General features: G+C 40.4%; 1 protein-coding gene across 1 annotated transcript; it reads left to right on the plus strand.

The window, feature by feature from the left end:
- Positions 1 to 1,982: 1,982 nt before the first annotated feature.
- On the plus strand, positions 1,983 to 27,765 carry LOC104458821 (tubby protein homolog; the record flags this gene model as incomplete). Its single annotated transcript, XM_010086938.1, has 9 exons — positions 1,983 to 2,117; positions 12,762 to 12,929; positions 17,449 to 17,570; positions 18,452 to 18,643; positions 19,213 to 19,325; positions 20,438 to 20,552; positions 25,127 to 25,225; positions 25,627 to 25,798; positions 27,162 to 27,765. Coding segments are annotated over 9 exons (1,250 nt in total), but the record flags the coding sequence as incomplete, so codon positions are not given.
- Positions 27,766 to 27,938: the final 173 nt, after the last annotated feature.

Here is a 27,938-nt window from a genome sequence, read left to right on the forward strand (position 1 = left end):
AGATGGGGGAGGGAATTAAAGGGGTAACGGGAAAAGCGACTTGTGGGCTGAGATAAGCACAATTTAATAACTAAACAATAATATTGAAAAGAATAATAATGACCATAATAACAGTAATATGTACAAATACGTAAATGAGTGATACACAGTGCAGCTGCTCACCACCTGATGACCAAGGCTCAGCCTGCTCCCAGCTAATGATCCTGGAGCAGGGAGAGTCCTGAAACTGCAATCCCAGAAAAGAGATAAGAGCCCGAGTGTCTGAGAGCTGACAGAGAGATGACTCCAAGAGGGGGGCAACCCAGAGAGAGCAAGAGGACCTGGAGAAAGAGAGCGTTTCCAGACAGATCCTCATCTATACACTGGGCATGACATGCATGACATGGAATAGACCACAGGCCAGTTTGGGTCTCAATCCTAAACCTAAAGGTCGAATCCTAGGCTAGTAACTGGGGCTGTGCTCCCTCCCAGCTTCTCCTGCCCCTGCAGACACTGGCACAGCAGAGAGGCTGAAAAGTCCCTGACTCTCCTGGCAGCAGCTCTAAACATCAGTGTGTGATCAGCTTCTCCTCAGCATAAATCCAAACACAGCCTCTCACCAGCTACTGTGAAGAAAATTACCTCCACCCCGGCCAAAACCAGGACATTGACCTACGGATACAGGATGGATTGCTTGGGTTGGCAAATCGCACCTATTTAAACACTGTGGAGTGGCAACTCTGGTTCCCTGCTTAGTCCGAGGCTGCCATGCCCATGGAAATGGGACCCAGTGTATTGCCTTTTATGTGCTGTTTTCCCTTGCATCCTGTGCACTCACTCCTTTGGTTATGTCTTTTTCATTTCCAGTGCTCCTTTACGCTCAACAAAGGGACTGCAATCTTGTGTTTAGTGTATGATAAAGACAGGAATGAGGAGTTGGGCAGTGACAAGCTGTTTCTTTGGGCTTTTAGTCACTCCTCTGCTAATTTAATGTATATCTCTCTGCTGAGAGGAACCACAGTCACGACCTGAGGCCCATGGGGCTCAGCAATTAACGGTGACCAGCAACTGGCACCAAAATCTCTTGGTGCCCACCTGCAGGTTGTTTTGTTTGAGGTATGAAGTTTGATGATTCCTTTTTGTATGTCACAAGGGTGATTGGTTTTATGCCTTAGTAAACTCCATATTATTTCACTTCAAGGCTTGGCCTGGCCACAAGAAAGAGTTATTATGTGTGTTGCTTTCACGGATTCAAATATTGACCTCAAAGTGTGTCATGCTTTTAGAAAATGATAAAGCCTCTTTTTACTTTGAAAACATTGCATGAATTATGCTGACATTCACAGTTTATGCTATGCATATTATGTTGAGACTTCTAAGGCATTAATTAATTTGTGTATGCTACAAAATAGGAGGAGTTTTAAATTTCAGCTTGGGTATAGTTTCACCATAAAATGCCTGTCTGTTCTACTCGTCATACTGTGACGTATACAGTTGTGCAAGATGTGTTTTGAAAAAAGCCTTCTGATGATTCCTTGTTTATGGAGTTAGGATGCAGCTTTAAGCATAAGGCACTACAAAGTCTAAATAATTTTTTTCTGCCTTCATGCTGCCACTGTTGATGATCAATCTGGCAGAGCTTCGCTATGAGGAAAAGTGCTTCCTACAATAGCTCTGCAACACATTAATATTCTGATATCGCTTTTGGCCTGAAAGTTAGCAGCTGATATATTATTGGAAGGAGGAAAAAAGTTAGGAACTACATCCTAACTACATCCCAGCTAACCTAACGCTTTCAGGTTTTTACTGTAGTTTTGCAAATTCTGGTTTATTTGACTCTTCTCTCTGCATGAATTGTCTGAAATACCAAACAAACTCTGCTATGTCTGCTTACTTTTGTATGCCTTTACAGAGTGCTCAATTCATTCTCTCTTGTCTCTCTCTTTGTTTCTCTCTTCTCTCTCTTTTTCTTTTTGCTGGGGTACCCTGAATCTCTCAAGCAGTGCAGGAGGCCGAACAGGAAGATGTAAAGGTGGTAGTGGAGACCCAAGTTCCGAAACCAACTAAAAAAACCAAGGCAGCATCTGCAAGCTGTCAGACTGGCAGCACCAGAAAGGAGAAAAAAGGGAAACACAAAGGTTAGCTGCATGTGGCTGAATGTCAGATTTTTAATTGACTGCAAAATACTTCATTTTTTTTTTATTTATTTCTTTGAATTTCTGAAAATTGCCTAAAAGTAATTTCTTGAAATTTTGTGAGATCGGAAAATGTGAGTGACTTGGTCTTGTCTCAGCATGTACAACCTGGGAGTGAAGGAGGGCTGAAATTTGTGAACTGAGTCTTTTCCAAAGGAGAGTATTTGTTCCAATTGCAGAGGAGGAAAGATGCTGGTGTTTTCCTGCAGTGTTAAAGAAATGAGAACCATCTTACACCAATGTGGTTTTTTTAGACTATCTGCATGTAATGTACTTTTGAGAAGCAGCCTTAAATTGCAGTAATTTCTGTCCAGACTCTTAGTGAGGTTTAAACTGTGGAAATTAGAGGTTAAGTGGGCGTTTTGAAAATCAATTCAACAAAACTGAGATAACATCCTCAAGTGGTTCTTCAAGTTGTTACTTCAGTGTTACTCTATCCCCCTTGGTCAAAATATGGGAGGTGTTTGTATGGAAAATTTTCTGCAATGACTTTTGGTAAGATGACGTAGACAAAAAAACCCAAACTATTGATAATGACAAAAGGGTAGGTAGAAATGACATTGCCATTATTGCATTTACTATTTGAGCTACATAGACTAGATGGAAGAAGTAACATGAGCTGCTTTAGAGGTATTCAAACTTTATATATAAGGCCACTTGTAACACTGTCCTCCCTGGACTGTACCATATTTCTGTATTGTGTATGTCGAACAATCTCTCCATTATTCCTTAAGTAAGAAAATTATGTATATCATAGAATGGGTTGGGTTGGAAGGGACCTTAAAGATCATCGAGTTCCACCCCCCTGCCATGGGCAGGGACACCTCCCACTAGCCCAGGTTGCTCAAAGCCTCATCCAGCCTGGCTTTGAACCCCTCCAGGGATGGGGCATCCACAGCTTCTCTGGGCAACCAGTGTCTAACCACCCTCACAGTAAAAAAATTTCTTCCTAATATCTAATCTAAATCTCCCCTCTTTCAGGTTAAAACTGTTACCCTTCGTCCTGTCACTACACTCCCTGACAAAGAGTGCCTCCCATCTTTCCTGTAGGCAAGTCCTTGACAAATAGATATCCTTGACAAGGCTATTTAAAGATAGCAATGACTAATAAGGGAAGTTATTGAGGTCAGAGTGTTGGTGCTTATCTTTAGGGATTTTGCAGGACTTGAGCCTACCTGATAAAAATCCTTTACACATCCTTTACATATTGGAGCTTAATTCTTGAGATCTGAATCTACAGCATCTCTAGGTCTATAGGCTCTCTGGCTGCAAAGGAAGCCCTAGGTTAGACAGGCTTTAGAGTCTGTCCCCGAGGTAAAGACTTTATTCATATACTTGAAAGAAAGATGGTGTGTGTCAATACCTAGGCTTAAAATAGTAAGTAAAAGTCAAAGGTAAAATTAATTGAATGTAAAAATTGTTGTCAAAATAAGTGAACAGAAAGCTAATGTTTCTCAATTTAATGTAAAAAGTAATGCCACTCCAGCATAGAAATACAGATGCCAAATTTTATTTTGAAGTACATCTTGCTAAAGAGTAAAAATTATTTTACTGGTTTAAAAGAAAACCTGTCTTGGGCTGTAACTGAGCATTGTGTGTGGTCATACCTCAGTCATGGTTACTGCATAACCTTGAAGCTCTGTTTCATCTCGTCTGATGCCTGTTTTGCCTTTCTGGGGTGCCTGTGTCTGTACTCAAGATATTGTGCTGGTCGGTTAGAGTAGGTTTGATTTGATGGATTTGCATCTCATAACACCCCTGTGTGTATACCTTCACATGTTTTCTAATGAGTTTTCTGATGAGCTCTTGGCTAAAATACTTCATGAACAAATCCTCTCTGCAGGCCCGGGGGGCACATAGCCGGAACCAGTAACCATTGGTGTGTGGTTTCCAGGCTGTTGTGCAGACGCTGCTCACACGCGTGCTGCGGCTGAGTTTGCTGGAGAGCTCTCTTTGAACTTACCTCCTAGGTGTAGGCAAGTTACTCAATGAGCAGCGTGTGCTTGCTGTGAAGGAGTTGCAGAGTTTTTTATTATCTTACAGCAGGTGACACCTAGTATTTTTCTCATATGCCAACAGCATTTTTATGCATTTTCTGAAAAATTTCCCAGACAGGCAAATGTTGGCATATTTTAGTAAAGCAAGTTGTGTCAGTGAAAGTAATGTCACTTTATGTAACATAGACTGAGAACATTTGTGTGCTGAAGCTGCTCTGTGGGTTTGAAACTAATATTGTTAGCTGTAGAAACCTCTGCTTCTGCTGCAATTCTTATTGCTCATCCTGCTCTGCTATGCGTGATCTTCCCTGGCCTTCAGCGTTTGCCCATCAATTGTATTGTATGTATGTTTCCATAGAGTGGAGGTGGTATTCATCAATGATACCAAAGAAGATTTGGAGTGTCTCCTCTCCTGCAGTTCCTGTTGATGATTAGTAATAAATATTGTTGGCAGCTAAAGTATATTCAGAGCATACATGTAGTACCGTCTTATCCAGCTCATCTAATTTTTCCGCACATTGGTATTTAACTGTTCATTCATGTATAATTTCCACCCCTGGATTCATATCTAGTTTACCTTTGATCGTGTTGTAAACTTGGAGTGTTTGCAGGGGATTATAACTGGATTTCCAGTCTTGCATCCTTATAAGAGGTACAAAATATCTTTTTATTGGATGAAAAAGTAAAACTGAATGTGACTTTAAAATTCCTGAGGGATTTTACTGATCAATCCATTATAGACATAGCTCATTTGTGTTACTTAAGAGTGGAGAAAATGCAAGTGATAGCAGAGCCCTGTAGTGGAACTTGCATCAATCTTACACTTACTTTTAAGAGTGTGAGTCTTAAGAAGAGATTTTCTAATAATATTGAATGGATTTGCTGATAACTTCAGACCTAACTAATGAAAACGGATGAAGGTTAAATGGTTTTATACCATTTTGTGGCACAAGAGATTTTGTTGGAGGAAGTTCATTAGTAATTAGACCAAGTCTTGGAGGTTTTAGGTTCTGCTTTTACTTTGCAGCTGCTTCAGGTTTTGTCTTCACTCTGACTACTCTGATTGTAACCTTTGTGTGTCCTGTAAATGAGCAGGATGGATGCTGAGGGGTGAATGCACTTTACATGCTAAAATAGCATTTTATAGGTTTCTGTTAGTATTTGCCTATAGTGAGCATTACCTTTCTAAGCATAGCCAAGCGCTTTGTGTTTTAAGAGAAAAAGAACCTTTAGACCAGATCCTATGAATAATAAGCTAATTCAGAGCAAAAATCGTTGAATTATACATGAATAGCTCTTGAAGCTGTGGTGCAGTGACTGTACTCTGGTCTTTAATGTGTAATGCTTTTTTAAGTGGCTCAAAGAATGACAAAACCATGATCAGAACAATGTGCTAAGGACAAATGCAACGGATATATTAGGTTTAATGAGGTTACGCTGACATGAGGCAAGAAAAAGAACACGGCTAATTGCTCATGTAGAGCTGATTGTGCCTCTCAAGTTAGGGATCAGTTCATTTTGTAATTCAGTGATGGGTAGAATAGTACTTAGCATTTATTTTTCCTAAATCTATGATTAATACTGGTATTTCTTTCTTGATGGCAGTATCCAGTATACACTGTGCCTATTTTTAAAAAGAAACATAATTTTTGTGGGACAGAGTCTGCAAATGCAGTAAATTGATGATATTTTGTAGTAGCTTTGTTCATTAAACTGGTATTTCTGAAACCTTTGGTCTCCCAGTTTATTGCTTGGTATAATATTTAGTATTGGAAGAAAATCCAAAAGGAGACAAATACGTGAAATAGTTGTCTTTCCAGTGGAGACAGTGAATCAAATTCTGGTTTGATGTGTGACGCTAGTAAGGGGTGATTAAAGATCTTAGTGAACCTGGTGTACAGTACCGCTAGATGGTTCAAAAGAAAAATAATGCAAACAAGTGAAAACAGTTGCAGCAGGAACATATGAAAAGTATGTACCCTGCGTGGTATTACAAATACAAAACCAGAGCATCTTTAGATATCAAATACCTTGATGATTCTTTAAAAACTGAGATTCTTGAAACTATTGAAGGTACATAGTGGTGTGGGGTGTTTGGTTTGGTTGGGGTTTTTCCCCAGTACAGGTTTGTGAAGAAATTAGTGAAGATGCTGGATAAAGTGCTTTTTTGGATACGTGCAATGAACGGGGCAAAACCAATCAGGAAGATAAAATGAAACCTTTAAAAAAATGCAGAAAACCGAGCAAAGCCACGAGTTAATTCAAAGTGAAACCTGATATAAAAATTTAGGAATAATTCAGTGAAAAGTTGTTGTTTGTTTGTTTGGTTTTTTTTGTTTTTTTTTTTATCCTAGCACTCTTGCACTTAAAGCATGTAAGTACGTTCTAGGAATACCCTGCTCTGAACTGCACTCACTGCCATGGGCAATGTAAATTAAGATTTTTGTCACTGAAATCAGGAGTCTGAATGTGTTTCAAATGTTCAAATAAACAATACCTTCCCAGCAATTTTTCTCTTACGTTGTACATTAAATGTATATAGTGTGTTTGGTATTCCCTGCTGTCTTTACGAGAGTCAGAAAGCAAAGGAGCTGCTCTGACACACAGCGCCTTTCCTGCCAGGGTGGCTATTTCATGTTTGGGTTTGCTTTGCTTCTTCCGTGGTTTTTTTCCCTCTTTCACACCTGTCTGTCTGTTTTGATTTGTGCATCCTGTCCCATTTTTATATGTAACAAGCAACTCCAGTAATGCTGGCTGGCTAAGAAAGCAGCACCGTTTCTTGAATAAGCAGCGTTGTTTCTCACTCCTTTCTGACAGGAGGAGGGCAGTTCATGGAGAGTGGATTTCTCTTGGCTTCCCTGTGCTTTAATGAGAAAGGCTAGGAGGAACAATAAGTGAGTTTCCACCAAGGAAAGTCCTGTTATTTCCAGATCTGACAACTGTTTCAGGCTGTGCCTTGGCAACACCTGAACTTGATTGTGAAGAAGTCATTTTGGCCTCCTCAGGGCAGAAGTTTATGAAAGTACAGTTCCTGCTGCAGTTTTCTAGATTTCATCACGGTGAATGTACAGCTTGGTGCTCAAGCACTTGTTTTTAGTGACCTAATCTAGTGTTAGCAATAGTCCTCCTTTTGATGGAAGTTTGGACTAAATCACCTTCAGAGACCCTTTCCTAAAAAAAAATTCTATTTGCCTCCTTTCCCTATAAGCAAATCCCTTTGTGATTTTGCAGTTGCTTCAGCCCATGTCAGTGGATGCACAGCCCCTGTGAGAGCAGGCATATACTGGGAAATGGCTTACAAAATATTGACAGCTACAATATACTTAAGGTTATTCGGTCGTTAAAAAAATGCTTCCCCCCCTCCCCACCAAATATTCCGCTTTTTCAGTAAATTCCTTTTGAGGAGAGTTTCACCCAACAGCAAGAGATATATAGATATATATATATATAGAGAGAGAGAGATACTTTTTTCTTTTGTTAAAGCAATGAATTTCTACATTTCTAGAAGATGTAATTTAATGATATTTCATTCTAGCCATTTTATTAGAGCTTTTTCACTTACTGATTTGTGCAATACTACTTTCTTGTACCAATGTTCTGGAAGTAAACATACGTGGAGTATAATGGTCACACCCTTCAATAAATGCAGATTTCAAAAATATAATCCACTGTTGTTTTGTCTTTTTGAGTTAAAATGTTACTTGAGACAATGAAAGCAGAAGCAGGGTTTGCTTTAAGCCAAGTTCTTTAAAGGACGGAAATGCTATTTGTTCTGGTGTCAGTCACAGGTTTCTTTGAGGACAGACTCCCTGTCTTTGAGCTCAGAGTAGGCCATCCAGGCTTTGGAGGGTTAGACTGCCATCCCTAAATTGGAGGAAGAGCTGCTCTGCAGTGTTCTTGGAGAGCAGTTTGCAATTGCAGCTTTGTGAGAGTTCTCCATGTGGGTGTGACTTCTGTGCCAAACCAGTGGCTTATTTATACCTGGTATCTTGCCTTTGAAGGCACATTAAAAAAAAAAAAAAAAAAAATTTCTAGTGTGTCTGCATTTGCTGTCAGCATGTTTGTAGAGGAAGGGCATACTTGTTGTAGAACTCTTGTTGTATATAACTGAGGTCAGAAACCATGGCTTCAGATTTTCTCTTCCAGCCACCCCCTGCCTGACCTTGATCAGCTCTTCAGATCTGATCTGCAAAGGGTTTAAGCATATTCTTAAAGCTTAGTCTATGAGCAGTGTGCCTACCTTCATAGTTGAATGTGTCTTAAATGCTTTATAAAATAAGACCAAGAATGTTTATATCCTACAGTTCTGATGTACAATACTTTTCTTTTTAATTTCTTTCTTAGTTTGGAAATGTCCTATGAAGAAATTCTTAATTTATTATAAGTTATTTTCAAATAACTTAGAAATCTGTCTTTTCACCGTGTCCTAGGTGCAGTAAAGACTCTCTGTAAATAATCAGTTAATAATTCTTTCCTGTACTTACAAGTTCATGTAGAAGAACCAGGAGGAAATAACATTTGCTGAAAACCTTTTCACAGCAAAATGTTTGCATGTATAAATACATGCTGAGGGGAACATGATGTATATAAATACAATTAGATTCTTTTCCTGCAAGATCCAGTTACTGGGGATTCATGTAGTATAAAGTCAAATACTTAAATAATGTTTTGGAGAGCTGACTCATTATGCTTTATGCCTGTAATTCGCTGCTGGGTAGTTTGTCACATATTTAGTCTGTAACTAGTTTTTTCAAGGCTGCCATTGTGCATCATGGACTATTGTCAGATTGCAAAACCTTTCTCCTGCTTGGTCTCATGCTTGTCTGTAAGTGGTGGCCACATATATCAGCTGCCTCTCGACCTTTCTTGGTCATACATAGCTTGGTAGCATGTAGTCTTTTCCTCCCATTTGACCTTCTCCCCAGGAAATCAAAAGTGAGAACAACCTTTAAATCTGTAGGGCCAAGGAGGAGGGATATACTCCAGCCTCTCTAGCCTCTATCCCATTTAGTCCATACTTGCTTAGTTTGTCAGAAGGAAATTTGGTAACTAAGTCTAGGAGAACTGAGATGGCTCATCTGTATTCATTTTAGCATCTACCTATAGAATATACCAAAATAGTTGGAAACTGTTCAGCAGAAAGCTGCTGGGGATGAAAGCTAGAGGAATGTATGCCTGGCAACCCTCCCATAGAGAGATTTCGTTTAATTGCTAGATGGGAACAATAAAACAAGGTTTTGATTTCACATCCTCGAAGTATATTGTCATTACTAAATGCAGTGAGCCTGAATAGATTTTGGGTTGTTGTCCATCCTTTTGAAGCTGAACTTTCAAACAGGCATAACATGGTATGAAAAGCGTAAGATTTGTTTCTCGTATGTCATAAAAATTAAGCAAAATTTTCCCACTTTATTCCTTTCCCCAGGCTTTCAGTAGCACTTCTTTATTTATTCCATATGGTTTTCTCTCTCCTTGCATCCTAGACCTGGATCTTGTGATTCTTGTGTGTAGGTAATTAACATTTTGTGTATTTAAATCAAAAGAAAATAAAAATCCTATCTAAAAAAAATCTCATACCTGAGATCAAAGTTAAGTGCATGTCTGCCTAATGTATTTTGACTTTCTTAGAATTTAGATGAATTCAGGTTATAAAAACATTCTATGGGGTAGTTTAGATTACAAATTTTTAAGAGCACATTACTGTCTATTTATAAATATAGGCTAGAAGATTGAGGTGCTAACAGAATATGGGCATTGATAAATAGTAGTTTATAGGATTGAAATGCCACTGAATGCCAATTTTCTGTTGCATTTTTTTCGTTATCTGTTTTAATTTCTGGTACCTCTGCGTTTCGTCTGGGACATGATCTTGTCAAAGTTCAACAGAAAGCCTTTCCTGAAGGGACTGGTATGCTGAAGGTCGTGTCAGTCTTCCTTTTTTCTTCCCTGCCCTCCTTCACAGTTGCCTCTCAAAAATTCCTTTTCTTTTTAGAAATACTCGAGGCCATTTCCATCAGGTTTTTGCTACCTGACTTTTGGGAAAAGCTGTAGAAAATGCTGACTGTAGCAGTAAAGACTTTCTTTTTTGCACAGCCCACTGAGCTTCTTTGCCTCTTTTGACCTGTCCTGAAACTGGGAAACTTATAACTACAGCCATGAATGGTTTGTTTTACTGCACAGTGAACCATCCTTCCAGTAAGTGGGTGGAAAGGATTCAGTGAGGCAAAGAAAGTGAGAACACAGGGAGAGATCCACTCCAAGTATCACGACTATGCAAGCTTGGAAGTGTTTTTCAGACATTGGGTAGGTGATGGCAAAGCTGCCTTCTCAGCTGTGACTCGCAAAGGTACATTTCTGTCATATCATAGAGAATAAAAGATGTGTATGTATGCTTGCATTTAATACCATTTTATACATGCACATATAGTTCAAAGATGCATGCACACACACAAATATTAAATAGTTAGTGCTGCAGTTGCCACGAACCATCTGCAATATTCTAATGCATAATAATTTTCCCTCGCTGCCTGGCTACATCTTCCATTCCCTTAAATGGGGTCACTGGCAGAACTATTCATAATGCTTAATAACATACTCTACCAGTGATGCACTCTTCAGAATACTGAAATTGATTTTTCTTCTCTAAAAGTGTGACCTGCCAGCGCAGCCTTTGTCCTAATGCCTAGTAATAAGTGATGTTCCTGACAGCATGGGATGTGAGTGCAGATGTTCTGCTGGCATCAGAAAAAAGCAGCCTCAGTGCAATGTCTGATGTTTTCGGGGGCATTTTGTTTGTTGCAGATAAATGTCTGCTTTGAAGTAGAATAATTGAGGTGTTTTGTTCCTTTTGAAATAGGTTCTCAGAATTGGGTTTGTGTTGTCCAAAGCTTAATAAGGGGCTAGATAGAGAAGCATGAGGTGGGAGCATCTTGTTAATTCATGGATGCTTAACACTTTTGAAATTCAGTATTAAGACAAGAACCTACCTTTAGGCAGCCACTTCAGTGATGATGGTTAGTATGGTTAAAGCTGTTAAAAGTACCACAGTGGATCTGAGCAGCTGCCTGTCTATTCTAGAGCACCTTTGCTGTAGTGTTTATCCTGAGATAAATTTTAAGAAAAATCTTGGGGCAGAAATTGCTGGATAAGGGTCTGCATGGTGCAGGTGAGTCAATATTTCCTTGTGATCTTGGACTCTGTGAATTTAATACGTCAGCAGTGTTGGACTGCTTGCTTGTTAGGTAGTTTCACAGCCAGTGCAGTTCCTGAGGGTGTGGACCACTCTCCCTTCAGCTTATGCTTCCTACCACAGGGGCAGTGACAGCAAGCGTGGCAGCGTACAGTTAAGCATGCTGAATGTATAATCCAGTGGCCTTTTAATGCAGGTTGACAGCTGCTGGCAAAGCGAGTTGAAGTGGTATCTCAGAGACTTCTGCTACAGATCACAGTCTGAAAAAAATCCCAATCCCTACAGCTCCTTCTTGCAGGATTTCTTCAGCTCTGTTTGTTGTGAGGAGCACCATATTCTTTTCCTGAACTAGCTCATTGTAATGCTTGCTAATTCTTCACAATGTTACTTGCTTATTAACAAAAATTTCAGAACAGGAGCAGTATACAGGTCTATGTTATTTACTATATTCGTACATAATAATATTGCCATTGTTATTGGTGCAAAAATGTATTTTTAAAAGGCCAATTTGGTAATATATACCAGCACTAAATCTTAACTAAGAGCTGAAGTACATTTGTGATCTGATGTTTTAACTTGCTGTCCTGAAGAAAAAAAAAAGAAGTTTGTGATTAGAACACACTCCACCCCACCCCATATTTTAATTTTTCTATCTTCAGAGGCGATTTACAGCCATAAGGAGGTGAACAATTTCTTTCTGGCTGTCATCAGAAGCCCCAGAATGACAGCGTGGCTGAGGCTGGAAGGAGGGGAGAGTCTAGTCCCAGCCCCTGTGCAGAGCAGGTTGCCCAGAACTGCGCCTGGTCGGGATTTGAGCATCTCAGAAAATGGAGGTTCCAGGGAATATGTATTATCCTGTTTATAGTTTCACTCTGAGGTTTTAACTGGCAGTAGGCATATTGAGGCTTGTTAACCTGCTGCTCTTCCTGTTGTATACACTGTTAGAGCTACTTGTGAATTTTCCAGGTGTCCGAAACCTGAAGCATCAGCTCGTAATGGCAGCCTTGTGTGTTAGGGGTTATGGCATAATCTGGGACTCAGGATTATCTGTTCTGGACCAGCTGAGTGTCCTTATGAAAGCTGCATCTGTTTTCTTTGTCAGTCCTCCCCAGTGAATTTCTTCTCTGTTTAGTTTTCAGTGTTTCTGGTGCATGGATGGCTGTGCTTTGCGGGTGGGCAACAGTGAAATCCTGATCACCTCTTGGAGATTCTGTAGTGCAGTATGTGGGAGTAAGATGTCTGCCTTGGAGGCTTGCTTAGTCTTGTTTAACTCTAGAAATATTATTGGATGTGAACCTCTCATCCCTGATTCTTAGAAAAGATGCTTTTTGTGAGTGAGCAATTCTCTTTCAGTAACTTCTTGACACAAAGACAACTAAAGCTTTTGCTGTTGTCCCACAGGGATTGATGGCCCAGCTGCTTTTCAAGATGATGTTCAGAAGATAGGAAGTCAAGTGCAGATTCTCACTGTTGGACAGTCTAGCCATGATGAAGATGATGGAGAGAAAATGGCTAGCGGCCAACAACAGCAAAGCAAACAAGATCTTAGAACAGCAATGCAGAAAAAAGGTAAGTAGCCAAAGCTGCCTTCCTGTTCTCATTGCTCGTACATTGACATTCTTTTCCTATTCTCATTCTCAGCCCTAGCCTAAGCAGAGATTGTTACTGTGTTTCTTCTCCTCAGAGCCTATTAGGCTCTATTCTGTTATCTAAAAAGAAAAAAAAAAAACTTGTCCCAAGGAACAAGAGCTCTCCAGGCTCTCAGGGATGTGCCTTTCCCATCTGCAGTGCAGCGCTGCTATTAAGGTACCAGGCAGATGCTGGTGCTCCTATCCATCTGTTCACTTTTTTATATTGTACAACTCTGGAAATGACTTACTTGAAGGTTAAAAAACAAGAGTACAGAATAGCAACATTTAAACTAGAATATTAATTTTAGTTGTGTTGTCAGTTAAATACTGTTGATGTTTTTGTAATGCGTGTTCGTGCTTGCAGAGGTGAAAATTAGAGCAGTCTGTATTCTGCAGTATTTCCCATGCATAGTCCTCAAATATTCTGGAATATTTTTTTTCTAGAAGCATGCAGGATTTGGGAGATAGATTGTGTATGTACACATTCATGCATCTGTCTCTTCCTTCCTGCACTGTTATCTCTCATGAGACATTAAGTGTAGGAAGGAAAAAAAAAAATCCCCAAATCCTCACAAAGCTTTTTCTGAGGGCATTTGCTTTGGAGTTGTTCTTTTTCAGTGTACAGCTTTTGAAGCAAAGATGGCTCAAGCCAAGAGTGCTCTGATGCTTTAAGAATAAAGTCTTTGTGTATAAAGAGCAAAATGTAAGTGCAAACTTGACTCATCTAGAATAGACTATTCATACCTAAATGCCTGCCTCTTGTCTGCAGAGCAGTTCTCACCAAGATTCATTTTTTCTGGGACGTTACTCCACAGATGTGAGCGACTTCAACTGAAATGGGCAGATTTTCTCCAAGTGTGGTATTTCCTGTGCATTTGGGTCGGAGGGATGTTGGCATGACTAACAAGTTCTCATCTGTGTGGCGATTGTGTTGCCTCAGACCATAGCTCAGACTATTTAATCATCAGGCACACTGCGTACTGAAGCTGATTGACTTTAAAACTATGAACAGACTTCTCAAATTAGGTCAGAGCACTGAGATTTTTACTCTGGCGGACATTTCTATTTTTGATGTTTTTTCCAGGTTTATTTATTCTCCCCATTTTTTTTTGTTTATTTTTAATAGAAGGAGTGGGTGGTTTTTTTGTTTGTTTTGATTTGTTTTTGTTTTGCTTTGTGGCTCCATATTCTTAAATACATGATATAACCTTTTTTTTACACGGGTCCGAGTATACTCCTGATCAGAACAGGCACTCCTAAGAGTGGACCACTAGTATGCTTCAGGTGGGGGTGGGGGGTGATGGCGCTTTTTTTAAATGGGAATGCTGAGGTTTACTCATTTTTGTTAACAACAGCTATGCTTTGTGAGATGCAAAGAAAGGTATTAAGACAAGACTGCGACTTAAAATATTTTTACTATGTGTGTATGTTTGCCCCTTGATAGCAGCGAAGGAGGCTTGTTAGAAAGTGCTGAGTATCCCAGTGTTCATGGGAAACTTCTTCTAGAACTGGGGTTTTCCGTGTGGATTCCCACTGCTGTTTCTCAGCTTGTGGCATGTCCTTACTGGCATGTCCCCGTTGGTCGGAAAAGCATTTAGAATTGCTGTCTTCCGTCAGTCCGTCTCTTGCATGGAATAGGAGCAAAAGGAGAAGAACACAGATAAATGCTAACTGGCCTCATGGGCAAGGCTGAGTGCCACGAGACTTGTGTAGCCCTGATTTGTGCCCATTCTGCTCTTTGACAGTAACTTTGTGGAGAGAAGCCTCTCACAGCACGTCTGCCTCCCGAGCGAGTCACGTTCTGTTACAAGATGAGAGGTTATAGGCTACCTGAGCGTGAAAAGAATATGCTGCTTGCAAGAAAATGCCAAATGTTTTATTTGATTTCTCCATCTGTTGGAAATTGCTGTACTAATTTTCTTTCTGCAGGAAATATTCACCCTTTGATTTCAGAAATCTTAATATGTAGGGTTCCTCTCTGGCAAAGGAGTTAACTAGGACAGAGCCAGACTTCCATAAGTTTTAACCCTGAATAACTAACATTTAATCTTTGCCTTTTTCAGTTTCCGATATGTCTCTGTAAAGACTTGGAATGAGCAGTTTGGTCCTAGGTTTTGTTCACCACCTGAAGTTGCAACTGTTTTCAGATTTAGAGAAGGAATAATTTGATTTCTGGGTTCAAAAAGAAAACAGGAGCTCTCTGAAGCATTCTTCCCGACAGGTTGAGTGCAGACTTTTCTAAGGCTGGCACAGAATTTTCACCAAAATATTGGTGGTGAAATAGTGAGCACGGATGTAGAAATAAACTGATGATGTCTGGGCATATGCAACTATGGCTTTATTGCACAGCTGCAGCTGAGGAGATGGAATGTCTCTATCACCCATGCGTATTTGACTAGAACATGGTTGTCATTATTACGAAATAATGCTTGTGTTAATGAGTGTGTGTTTGCTAACGAGTGAGTTCTACAGGCTCTGAAAATATGTGTTGACCTGTGAACTCAGGCCTCCCTTGCATAACCAGATCCTATTGAAGGTTTTTGCTGTTGTGCTGCGCAGTGTTTGTCCAGGCTGGGGTAACTGAAGAAGTGGATAACGAGACCATTCCTGGCGGCTGACTGGAATACAAGCCTTGCATATGTTTCTGTTTTACCGTCATGCCCTCGGCTGTACTCCTCTGGTGTTGTTTCATTATCCAGTGTGCATCTGGTGTCAAAGGCTATTTTAAAGGAACAGGCATTGAAGTTACTGGAAGCAGCAATAACATACAAAGCATTTAAATGCCTTTTTCCATTCCAGAATTTGACCTTAGGAAAACCATTACTGATACTCTCTCTAATATTTGTATTTCTGTACGTGAGTGTGGTTCAGTCTCTGCTTGTGGCAGACTAAGCTACACGAGGGTCTCTGTGCGCATCCCCCAAGTCCCAGAACAGTTCAGAGAGCCTGAGAAAGACGATGAGGACACACAGGGCACAGGGATTTAGGCAGAATTTAGGCCATCTGAACATGAGTCTGAATAGTTTTTTCAATTATATTGAACAAATATTTGTGTGGAATCTGTCTGTATCACGTGTGCTGATCAGTTTTTTTGTGTGTGTGTCATGATTCAGAAGTAGGCCAGAGACCTCCCCCGCAGGGCACCTGGTGCACGGGAGGGTGTGTGGCACAGCTGTTCAGCGTGGATCATGTTTTCTGACGCTTCAGCTCTGTGATCCAGGGCTTTTTGACCTTATTCAAAGTACTAAAAAAGAAAGTGACGGCAGGTATAAGCAGGTAGAAGGTGAATTTGATTATGCAGAAAGATAAAATAACCGTAATTGAGAATTCTGTCAGCAGCATTATGGCCCCATCCAGTAAGCCTTTAGCCCTGTGCAGAGTCCTGTTGGCAAGTTAGGCTTCTTCACTCAATGAAGGGTTTACACAATCAAGCCCATGGATTTTTTCCTTTCCCAGATCCCCATGCAAATACATCCTGGTCCTCTTCCACCTCCCAATCCAGTCTTGTCGCCCTGGATCATGTTCCTGGTAAGTACAGGAGGAAAAAGTTAATTATGCCTGCGCTGCTTGGCTCTGGGAATCTTTGCGTTTCATTTGTCCTTCTGCACTGGACTTACCAATAGTGGAAATTATGGACCAAGTAGTGTTTTGGTTTTGTTTTGGGTTTTTTTAGGAAAAAATATTGTGTAGTTAGCCTCTAATATGTGGAACCTAGAGTTTTAACCTGAGTACAGGGTGGCTTCATCTGCATGATACTCCTTGAAGAACTAAACCTGGCAAATATTCCACCACTGATGCTTTCTGCTGCTGAGTCTTATTTGATGTTCAAAGTTGTGTTTCCCTTTTGAAATGTCTGAGGTTTTGAATTCTTGTGAAGTCAAATTTTCAAGTGCTGTAAGGCAGTTTTTTGGCCTGGCCTGATACTGCTTTTTACATGAAATAAATATGCATGAGAACATTTCCTTGATATGAATGTTTCTACTCAGTCTAAGATCTCCTCTTCATCAGAGCACACAGGAACAGTTAAAAGTGTGCTGTAGAAGGGCTTATATTTTAATTGTTAAGGTTTCCAAATGGCTGTGATAGGTTGTCCACTCAGCTCCAATTTCAGGTTTAAGATCTTGCGTTGTGTTTGAACTACTTGATTGGATTAAGAAGATCTGAATTTAATTCCTAGCTGGATAATTGCTCCTGTATCACTGGGTAACTCCATCCTCTCTCTGCAATGGAAACCGTGATATTTCCTTTCGTGTTTGCTGAAATGTTTTGGCTTCTCAGGGCAGGCACTGTTTCACCCACGTGTTTGTACACCGCCTCACACAGTGTCCCCCCCTCGCACACACCCTCTGTCACCTGTGAGGCTAAGGGTGCACCAGTGCCATACGGGATATTTTACAGCAAGCATGGACAGCTTGAATGTATTAGTATTTCATGTAAGTGCACCGCTTTCTCCTCAGGCATTTCAAGCAGCATGAATTTTGATGAGGAAGAGGATGAGGAAGATGAAGACAGCTCCAGTTCTTCACAGTTAAACAGTAACACCCGGCCTGGTTCTGCCACGAGCAAGAAATCCAACAAGGTAAGGGGTGAGTGCCGAGGAAGGGGCACGCAGGCTGCCGTGTGCTGCGTGATTTCAGAGGGCAGCCAGGATTAGCCTGGTTTCTTGTTTTGTTTTTGACATGCACTAGAGTACCTCCAAGGTGATTTACTGTGGTAGCTCTCAGGTTTCACAGGACCAAGCAATGAAAATAATGGCTTGGAGAAAGAATAGCAAATATTGTCTGAACTTGAATGAAGGGAAAGGTAAACAGTAAATATTTACCTTTCTGCCTCTTGCAGGTGCTCAGAAGGATCTTTTGTTTCTGTTGCCTTTTTCTGAGCATTTTCCCACCCTGTTCTCACTGCTGCTATCTGACCATAAGACTTTGGCTTGTTCAAATATTTTAAATCACAGGCACTTGCTGAACCAGTTGATGGTGCCACACTCTTTTATATACCGCACTGACTTCTCATCTCTGTTATATCTCTATCTAGCTCACTGTCTCTCCCCATCCCATTTCTTCCTTCCGTCAAAGTCCATCACTGCCCTTGGATACGCCTTCTGAAAAGAGCAGTGTGGTGAAATGGGAAGGTGTGAGCCAGGGCTTGCTTTGTAACATTGCAGCACTCTGCTTGTGCAGCTGCCCTGTTCTGCTTTGCCAGGTGTGTCTGTAGGCTGAGCATCAGCAGTGCAAGAGACCCGGGCCTTTGGTAGCCAAGAGCTTGACCAATTGGATGGGGAGCAATCCTGAGCTTGATAAGCTGCCTTCAAGGCTGCTGAGGAATCAGAATGTGGAAGAAAATATGTTCCTTGTGTATTTATTTTTTTTTAAAGTGCAGCTTCCATCAAATGTCATTCCTTTGTACTTATAACCTTGTAAATTAACGTTGAGGAAACCTGAGTTTTGATTACTGTTTTAGGAAGCGGCCACAGCCCCCAGTCCTTCCACAAATGAGCCTCTCATAGATGTCGATGACCTGGAGGAATTTGCCGTAAGACCTGCTCCACAGGGTGTCACTGTCAAATGCAGAATCACAAGAGACAAGAAGGGAATGGACCGAGGGATGTACCCTACTTATTACCTCCACTTGGAAAGGGAGCATGGTAAAAAGGTCATAAAATAACTTGAATGGCATACCAGTTGCATCTGAATATAAAAAAAAATTATTAAAAGTCTGAAGAAACCTTAGAAATAAAATATAATCTTATATTGTAAATACATTTTCACTTCCCTGAGATCTGCCCTACAGTCTTCCAAAAGCAAAACAGTACTATCACTTTGTTCTGCTGCTTTTCTTCATGTATCTAATCTTAGGTCTTAAATAATCCATGCATGGCACCTTTATGTGACAGTCCACACTTGGGGCTCTCTGCATTCTGTGGCCTGAAAAGCATCTATTTTCAATTCAACTGGGAGAGCCAGAGCAACTTAGAATGAAACATTGAACAAAATAGATCTAATTTAATTATTTAAACCATTAATAATGGACTGTGTGGTTGAGAAGTCACTTTCCCTTTCCAGATTTTTATCTGGTTTTGCTAGGTCCCAGGAGACCTTCTGTTACTTCACTAATGATGCTGGAAGACAGAAAAATTCCCTATGGTTTCCTTATATTCCAGCAGGAAGTGGTGTGTGCTAACCTCTTTGTCATTCTAGAATATGGTTTTTTGCACTGCTTAGGTGTTTCTGTTAGCTGGAAGGAAACGGAAGAAGAGTAAAACCTCTAATTACCTCATCTCCATAGACCCAACTGACCTGTCTCGGGGTGGAGAGAGTTTCATTGGAAAACTGAGGTAAACACTGATATATATAAGAATTGTCTTTATATAATATGAAGTTCATTTGAAATCAAGAAGCCTGTAAGCCACCATGACTTCTTAATTAGAGGCTTGACTACATCATGTGATAATGGTCTTAAAGTTTACCAGTATCCAACGCATGTTTTCAAATGTCTCAAGTACTTAAGAGATCACATTTTATTAAAATCAGCAGGACTGGAGCTCTTTAATGCTCAAAGGCCGAATTCTCAAGGGTGTATGAGCACAACTTACCTTCATGGGATTTTCAGAAGTGCATGAGTAGATTGTATCTAGCCCCTATTGATAGAAATGCCTTGGAATGGAAGTTCTGTCTGTTGAACAATTTGAAAATCTCTTTGGGTTTGCCCATTTCTTAAGGTCCTAAATAATTCTTTACAAGTAGTGTAATTCTTTCAGAAGTATGTGTTTCTTTTCTGACTGTCACGCCATCATACATCAGGTTGTTGTTAGTACTTACGTGGAACCTCTCAATGTATGTTTGGATTGTCTGTGCCTGAGGAAGGGGACTGTGCTGCTAATGACCGTTTGCCTGGGTGGCTCTCAGAACTTCATGCATTATTTATTGCAGTGCAGACAAAGACTGAGGATAATGGGATTTTTAGTATGTTCTAAGTTGTATTTTGCGCTCCTTGGTGTGATTTCCATTTAAATAGGAAAGACTGATATTACTTATAACTTTATGAAAATCACTCTGTGTTCTAATGGAGTTAGTAATCGGGTAAGAAAGCAGATGGTTTTGTAGAGAGTAAGTGTATTTTAAAAACCAAGTAAACAAACAAAATAAACCCCACTTGAGTGTTTCCTTATTGCTTTCTTGAATTTACTAGTTTGCAAGATGTCATGAGAAATCTCCAGTTTAATGATAAGGGACCTTTAGTATACTCTGCTGTACTCTACCTCTATATTTTTGTTATGGCTTTTAATCCAGGGGTTGCCATTTAGTTGAGATTAGAATTATCAACTATCTGTACTCGCTATTATTAGTCTTTTGTTTGGGGGCTACAAGGCAGTAAAGGATAGATGTCTTGAGCAGCATTGCTGACAAATAGTGATTGGATTTTCCTTTTTTTTTTTTTTTTTGATAGATCAAATCTTATGGGAACTAAGTTTACAGTTTATGACAATGGAGTAAATCCAATGAAAACAACATCAAGCCTGGAGGCGAGCACCCTGCGTCAGGAGCTAGCTGCTATTTGTTATGTAAGTACTGCTCACAGGCAAAATATGCAAGAAAGGGCAGTTCGGTTTTGGAAATAGCACACTGAATTTCCTTCTCACTTATGATTATGTAAATCAGCATTCATACTTTGATGTCATCAAACAGCTGATCTTCACTGGAGAAACCAGGAAATTCAGTGGAAGGCAGAGATGAAAAACGTGCACAGAACCAGGTTGCTCAGTTCTCAGTTTTGGTCAGAAGGTGTTGGAGCTTTTACATAACCCTCTGGAAGGGGTAGGATGCCTCTCAGCCTGCGGGCACCATGCAAGGGAGCCTTCTGAACTGTGAAGAGTTGTGCACATGGAGTTACTGCACTAAAGTACGATCATTTGTAATGGCATGTTGAAGGGGGTATCCTTTCTGTGCAAAGTGCCGAAAGCACTGAGGAGTGGCAGTATTAGCTGCTAACATGTTCTTTTCCTGCTGCTAAGGATGCAGTTTTTCTGTGTATATGGTAGAAATCATGGGTTTGTTCGCATGTGCTGTTATTCAGGCACGCAGGCTATGGTTGCATACAGACAGACAGATAGACATGCATATTCTTCCATTCCTGTTGGATTTGAAACTCTGAGAATTTCAGAAAATCCAGCTAACAGGATTTAACGAGAGAGTCCAGGATTTGATGTCAATTTAGAGTTTGACTGAAGTTTCAGGAGGAACCTAGGAGAGCTTGCACGTTTAATAAAGGTAATTTTACTGGTTTATATAGGAGGGCATTCCCTGGAGCCAGGCAACTAGTCTTCTGCTGCAAAGTGGAAATACAAGGAGAAAAAAAAAAGTTTAAAAAAAGTTATACATTAAAAAACTTAAGCATTGCTTGTATAAGTCAACAACAATGACATCTGAACCATTAACATTGCCAAATAAAAACTCAGTTGTGGTCAGCAGAGGTAATTAGAAGTGTGAATGTTGGAAAGAACAGAACCATGGCCGCTGTTTGGAGAATATGGCTAAGATAAGCTGCTTTTATATGTCTGTTTTGGGAATCAGCAGTTTAAAACTTGTACATTTGTATAAGAAAAATTACTAGTTCCACTGGTATTGCGATACTCATGGAGAAAGGTATCAGGCTTGCAGGTGTGCTATGGCCAGAGGACAAAAGGAAATCGGAATGATATTTCATTGCTAGCCAGGTTTGCTGAAGTGAGATTATTGTTCCTGGCTGCAGCAGAATCACAGTGAAGAATGCCAGAAAGAATACTCCCGGAGCACCCTTGTCCTAAGGTGACCTTTTTAATTCCTGCCTTGAGATTTTTCCTGCAGTAAAAGCTCTAATAAACAATACTTTCAAAGCAGCACAATGCCTCTCATTGTCTCTCAGCTCATCCGATCAAGTACCCATCTGGAGAGCAAGCTGGACCCACTTCCACGACCTTACTGAGCCTGAATCATCTCAACAGGTCCAGTTTGTACAGGCAGAAGCTGGCGATGCATCTGTTGCTCACTGTGGGGTAGATGTGTTGAGAACTCTCATTGTGGAGCTCACCTTAGGGCATGTTTCAAGCAACAGGAGTAAAATCAGTGCAAAGACCATGTTCTATTGTGTGCTGTTAAGCATTTTTACTCTCCCTGCCGATGGCAGGCTGGCATATTAATAAACCTGCAGCAGCACCTAATGGCTGATTTTAGAATCGCTTGGCAAAATTTGTCAAGAAGCAGAGAGATGTAACTGTACTATTTGTACAGGATTTTCTGTGCTGGATTCCTGTATGTCCATAGTATCTCACAGTTCAGTTTGCGTCAGATTCTGCAGGCAGGGAGCTCAGCTGATGCTCTGAGGTGTGACTCAGGTCTCAGTAAAGCAGTAAAACTGCGTGTTTCTCCTCAGGCTTCAGTCACTTGCATTGTGCTCCAGTGCAATGGGTTCTGTGGTCTGGGCTTTCCATGGAGTGATAGTTTCTACAGAATGTGTTAAGGACAAGGCACAGCTGTGTGAATCAAGTCCAGAAAGGGAAGTGGCTGAAAGAAAATTGGGGTAATTAAATCATTAATCTCCTGGGAGCTGCTGGGATATACACCTTGCTGCTTTTATCACGGCAGCTGTAGCAAAATGCTTACATAATTTTATGAAAGTGTGTAAGATTTAAAAAGCAACCCTGGGGAGAGGCTCTGTGTCCTTTCAGTCCAGTTTATTGCAGTGCATGATCACAGAACAGCTGATGGTTGGGCTTAGGCAGGGAGTGCAGCTTCTGAGCAGTACTGGGCCAGCTCCTCAGCTGAGTTAAATCACTCACATGCTGGCTGGCTGAGTCCATAGAGCTCTGCTGGCTAACAACCCTTATTTTGAACCGTAAACCTAGACTGTCAGTGGCATTAAAATGGTGTGAAACCAGAGTTTGGCCTATGTTCCCCTAATAATGCCATTTGTAGTCTTCAATTTAGAGGAGGGAAATAGAAGCAGGGAATGAGATAGGAGATGGGGGCAATTAATTTTATTTGGATGCAGGCCGATTGGAAAGCTCTGCTTTTAATTAAAGCTCCTCTTCTGTCCCTCCTGTTTTCCTCATATATTCTGTGTTTGTAGAAGTTCAGTTCTGTACCTTAATTTTAGAAAAAAGGTAGCATTTGCCTATAAAACACTGGATATAACTGGTGATTGATGTAATATGCAACTAGAAACCATTCCCTTATAATTTGGCAGAAATATTGATTTTAATGTTTCTGAGTAAATCCAAAGAATATAGTCCTGTTTTTTCAGAGTGATAATACTCTTGTTGGGAGGGAAGTGATTCAGTGCTATTACTCAATTTTACCTCGAACAATGTCTTCAAGTCAGCATCTAAATTAATTGTATATAGCAGAACGGCAGCGTGATGAGAAGAATAGCTTGTAAGGCATTGCAGAGAAGACTGAAATTGTCAGTAGTTAGTGGAAAATAAGCATAAGCATGAATCTTTTCTTAGAAATTGTTCTCTGCTCTGCTGAGTCTCTCCTGCTTATGAAATTCCCTGGCAGTCATGCTACTTTGAGTCTCACCGTATTGCAAACCAAGTTTACGCTTCCAGCCAAATGAATAACATTGGTTTACTCTGCTCAAGGCCATGACATAAGCGATTCAGAAAAGATGCAGAATCTTTGCATTAGTGTGTATCTTTATGAAGAGATATGAATATACCCAGATTGCTTTCAGAGTATTCAGTAAAATAACTCAGTGGAATTTTTCTTGCAGCATGAATATCTTTAATGAGTTGTGTAAAATCTCCAGGTGGTTTGCTGAAACAACCAAAGTTATTTCAAAGGTCTGATGGATGACAAAACTACTGCATGAGTAAATTTTAGGCAGGTATTTACATATGTTTCCAGTGAGGTTTTTTTGGATTTTTTGCTCGTAAAAGTAGAGAAGTTTTAAAAAGTTTAATGTTCCTTAAAATCAGGACACTTTTATTAAATACATAAGAGCAGAGACATCTGAATGTGCCACTTCTGAATGTCCCAGTGGTAGATCCACTGAAGCTGGAGCCTGGGGATGTCCAGTTCTTGGCATCCTGTGGTATGTTACTGGGAATAGTGCCAATGGGAATTTCCTTCCTGAGATTCCTTAGCGTGTGTCTACAGCCCTTCACTTGGGAAAGGCCGAGAAGAAAAAATGCATGTGACTGATAAAAAAAAAAAAAGTAGCACAAAGCACGAGGAGATGGACTTTCAGAGGTGTCACTGTTTCATTTACTGGACTTAATGCTAAAATAGACAATCAGGTTTTACTGGGCAGGTTGGAAACTATTGCCCTTTACTTTTTCTATTTCGAAAGTCGTAGATGACTTACTGAAATACTTGCCCCGGTTTCTTCTGTGGAAAAAAGAAAGCCTCAGATAAAAATAAGACTCTAGGCGTATTTAGATTTTAGTGGTTGTGTTTTGAGAGGATAGTGCAATACTGGAATGCTTTTGTGAAAAGCAGGTCAGAAAGGCATCAAATCATGTTTAATGGAAGAACTTCTGTTTTTCACAGATTTGTTTTTGCTGCCCATGTTATTTCTTTACTTTCCCTGCCTTCATAGCTCAGAAATTTGCATTCATGCTAATGTGTTTGTTTTTTACCATGCTCATCTCTAAGCATAACATATCTGAAGACTTTGAAAACCACAGCACTGCTAACAGATGCTCTTACTGGCAGCATCTTCTTGTTCCTTTTGTGCTGGCTCTGGAATAAATTGAGTTGGTCCCATATATTTAATTTTGTCTCTCATCAAAATGTGTGACTGCATTTTATGATTTTTAAATTACAACTACTTTATTTTGGGACCTAGCAGTAGCCAAGCAATCTGGTTAGTTCATATCCTTTTTTAACAAAGGGAATTTTTTTTTAAATTGTATTAAGGTTGCTGGCAGCCAATGCTAGGAGTGTTTTTGGAAACCTCTCTATTTCCATTTTTCCTGTTGTCGGAGCTTGTAAGACAAAGCTAGATTGTTTGGCAGTGCCAGTGAAGGTAGGAGTTTCAAGATGGTTTTTGAGTTGACTAACAAATAAGTTCCCTGGGCTGCCACTGTGTCTCTCTGTTGAAGAAATTAACTTTAAAAATACAGAACATGATGAACTCTTTTCTAAACATTTTTAGGAAACAAATGTCTTGGGGTTTAAAGGACCTCGTAAAATGAGTGTGATCGTACCAGGAATGAATATGGACCATGAAAGAGTTTCCATCAGACCACGAAATGTAAGTCATACCATCAGTTGACAATAAAAATTACTTGAATTCTTTTCCAGTTAGCGTTGTTTTTTTGCATTTCTAAAGGTTTAGAGATTAAAAAAAAAACAGTATTTGAACAATTGGAGAACAATGGGATGCGTGACTGGTTCTGTGACTCACAAAAGCACTACAAATAATAATGTGTTTTGATAACAAAAGATAAAACTAACCTTTTCCAAGCTGTGGGAAGGACTCGAATGCACATGCACATTAAGAGTTCCCTGTCTCCTTCAATGATGCTCTTTTGAGGGCTGAGGGTGACAGTTTAGCCTTTGGGCTAGGGTTTATGAATGTGGGGTTTTTGTGTGAATTTATTTTTTTGTCTTGTGAGAGTGTTAAACTGAAGTGTGTATCTGTGGTGTGTGCAGGAACATGAGACACTTCTTGCAAGATGGCAGAACAAAAATACAGAGAGTGTCATAGAGCTGCATAACAAAACCCCAGTCTGGAATGATGACACCCAGTCCTATGTTTTAAATTTCCATGGTCGAGTCACACAGGCCTCAGTGAAAAACTTCCAAATTATTCATGACAATGATCGTAAGTATAACTCTCTGTCTGTAATGTGTAGAAACAGTACTGAATTCACAGCCTGACAGTGATTCTGCTCTTACTGTTGTTACCTGAGTGAGTTTAATGTAGTTATGTGGGTCCAACTTAATGCTGTTCTGCCTTGTGACCATGACAGAGGCAAGCTGGGTGTTCGAATGCTCATGCTTGAGACGGGTGATTCTGCTATGTGCTATCTTAGTTTTCTCTCTTGGCTGCCTGGCTTGTGAATGGAGCAACAAGCAGTTTAGAGTCGTTTCTGCTCTCAGAGATGTGGTACTTCCAGACAGCAGGACCATGGGGCAGTATCACTCTGCTCAAGCACTTGTATCAGACAGTCCTTCCTTGGTTATTTTGTTCACTCAGGTCCCCATACACTGCCTGGCTGGAGACAGTGGCCATCAGACTGGTGCCACTGCACATCCACTCTGCTATTAACAATCTTTGTGGCATCAGTTCTACAGAACACCCTGAAAATGTCGGAACTGCCTTTCACACCATCACACAGACCTTACCAGCAATGTACAGCCCCCTTTTATCTCAGGCTTAGGTACAGCTGTTGGAGCAGGGATAAAGACAAGCGCTCCAGTGGAGTGATACGGCTCCGCTCACTGCAGGTGGGCACAGTCAGCAGGTGCTGGAGCGCACTGGGCTACATCAGTGCCATGCTTCGACTGCAGGGAATATTGGAAACTGGTGAAAGTGACTGTGCCAGTCTCCAAGAGCAACACTGAGTTTAAACATTGATATATGCATTTGCTGCATTTTATAAGGTGAAACAATTACACCTGCTTCTGCAATGAAGCATTTCAAACTGTGAATGAGGCTGAGATTCCCTCTTGCGGACAAAGAGTACAAAAGGGAAAAAAGGTTGAGGAAGAATTTCTGAATATGGTATAACAGAGAGACATGATTAGGTCTAGATCACAATCATGCCTTCTCTTCCCCCATTACCCTCCCATGTCCACTTGCCTGAAGTTAGGTAGGAATAGAATTAACTGGCTCTTGGTACATGTGAAACTCGGCACTAAGTCTATAGAAGAGATTTGAGCATTCTATATAGAAACAATTTTCTCTCTGTGCTTGTAAAACCCAGTTTTTATCTGTGTAATTTTTAAGACAGTAACAAGTCTTGCAGTCCTTTATCACTCAACTGTTCCTCACTCAAACTACCTTTGCTTCTCTGCAAGGTATCCACACACCCACTTGCATGAATACGTGTTGCAAAGTTTGATGAGTGAGCATGTTTGTATTTTGTTGAACTGGGTCAGGGGATGATGTTGAATGCATACGTACTTAGTAAGGGCTGCAAACAGAAATAATGCTTTGTCACTTTTTATGACCTTTCTTGCAGCTGACTACATAGTGATGCAGTTTGGCCGCGTGGCTGAGGATGTGTTCACCATGGACTACAACTACCCAATGTGCGCACTACAAGCCTTTGCTATTGCCCTTTCAAGTTTTGACAGCAAGCTGGCTTGTGAGTAAAGGGGCATGGGTGAGCATCCTCTCGAAGGAAGCAGTTTGCCATGTGATTCCCAGTTCCTCTGGTGTCACTTACAGTCCATACTAAAGAGGTCAGGGAAAATGCGGTCGTGGAGGACCACTCTGTTGCTGAAGAGAAAGTAAAAGGAATCTTCTAAAAATTCAGGACATTCAGGAAATAATATTTTCCTCTTTTTTTTCCTGTCATATTTTTCTGGAAGTGGCATCAAGTTTGTGTAAATAGAAGTTCTATCTCATGTCCTTGATTCTGTTATGGAGATGTGCCATGATGTACTGTACCGTGGCTCTAGTAGCACCATTATAACGGTGTCTTTTTTAAATCCAGAAAGGGCGTGCACACTCTAAAAATTTCTTTTTACATTTAAGAATTATTCCGAGGCTGCAATCATACCTCAAGGTTGCATTCCTACATTGAGTCATCAGAGCTTCACATCGTCCAACGTAAAAGATAGATCACAAAAGAGATGCACTTTTTTTTAATTTGCAAGGATCTCGTGTAGTATAAAGCCAAGTCTGAGGGTTGAAAACCTGTACTGGACTGAACTTGATGCATTGCTATTTTATATGTAGAAGGGCATGATGAATTTTAATTGCAGTAGGAGGAAATGGAGAAGTAGAAAGCACA

Source organism: Pterocles gutturalis, unplaced genomic scaffold (genome assembly GCF_000699245.1).
Source record: "Pterocles gutturalis isolate BGI_N339 unplaced genomic scaffold, ASM69924v1 scaffold32316, whole genome shotgun sequence".
NCBI classification, from domain to species: domain Eukaryota; kingdom Metazoa; phylum Chordata; class Aves; order Pterocliformes; family Pteroclidae; genus Pterocles; species Pterocles gutturalis.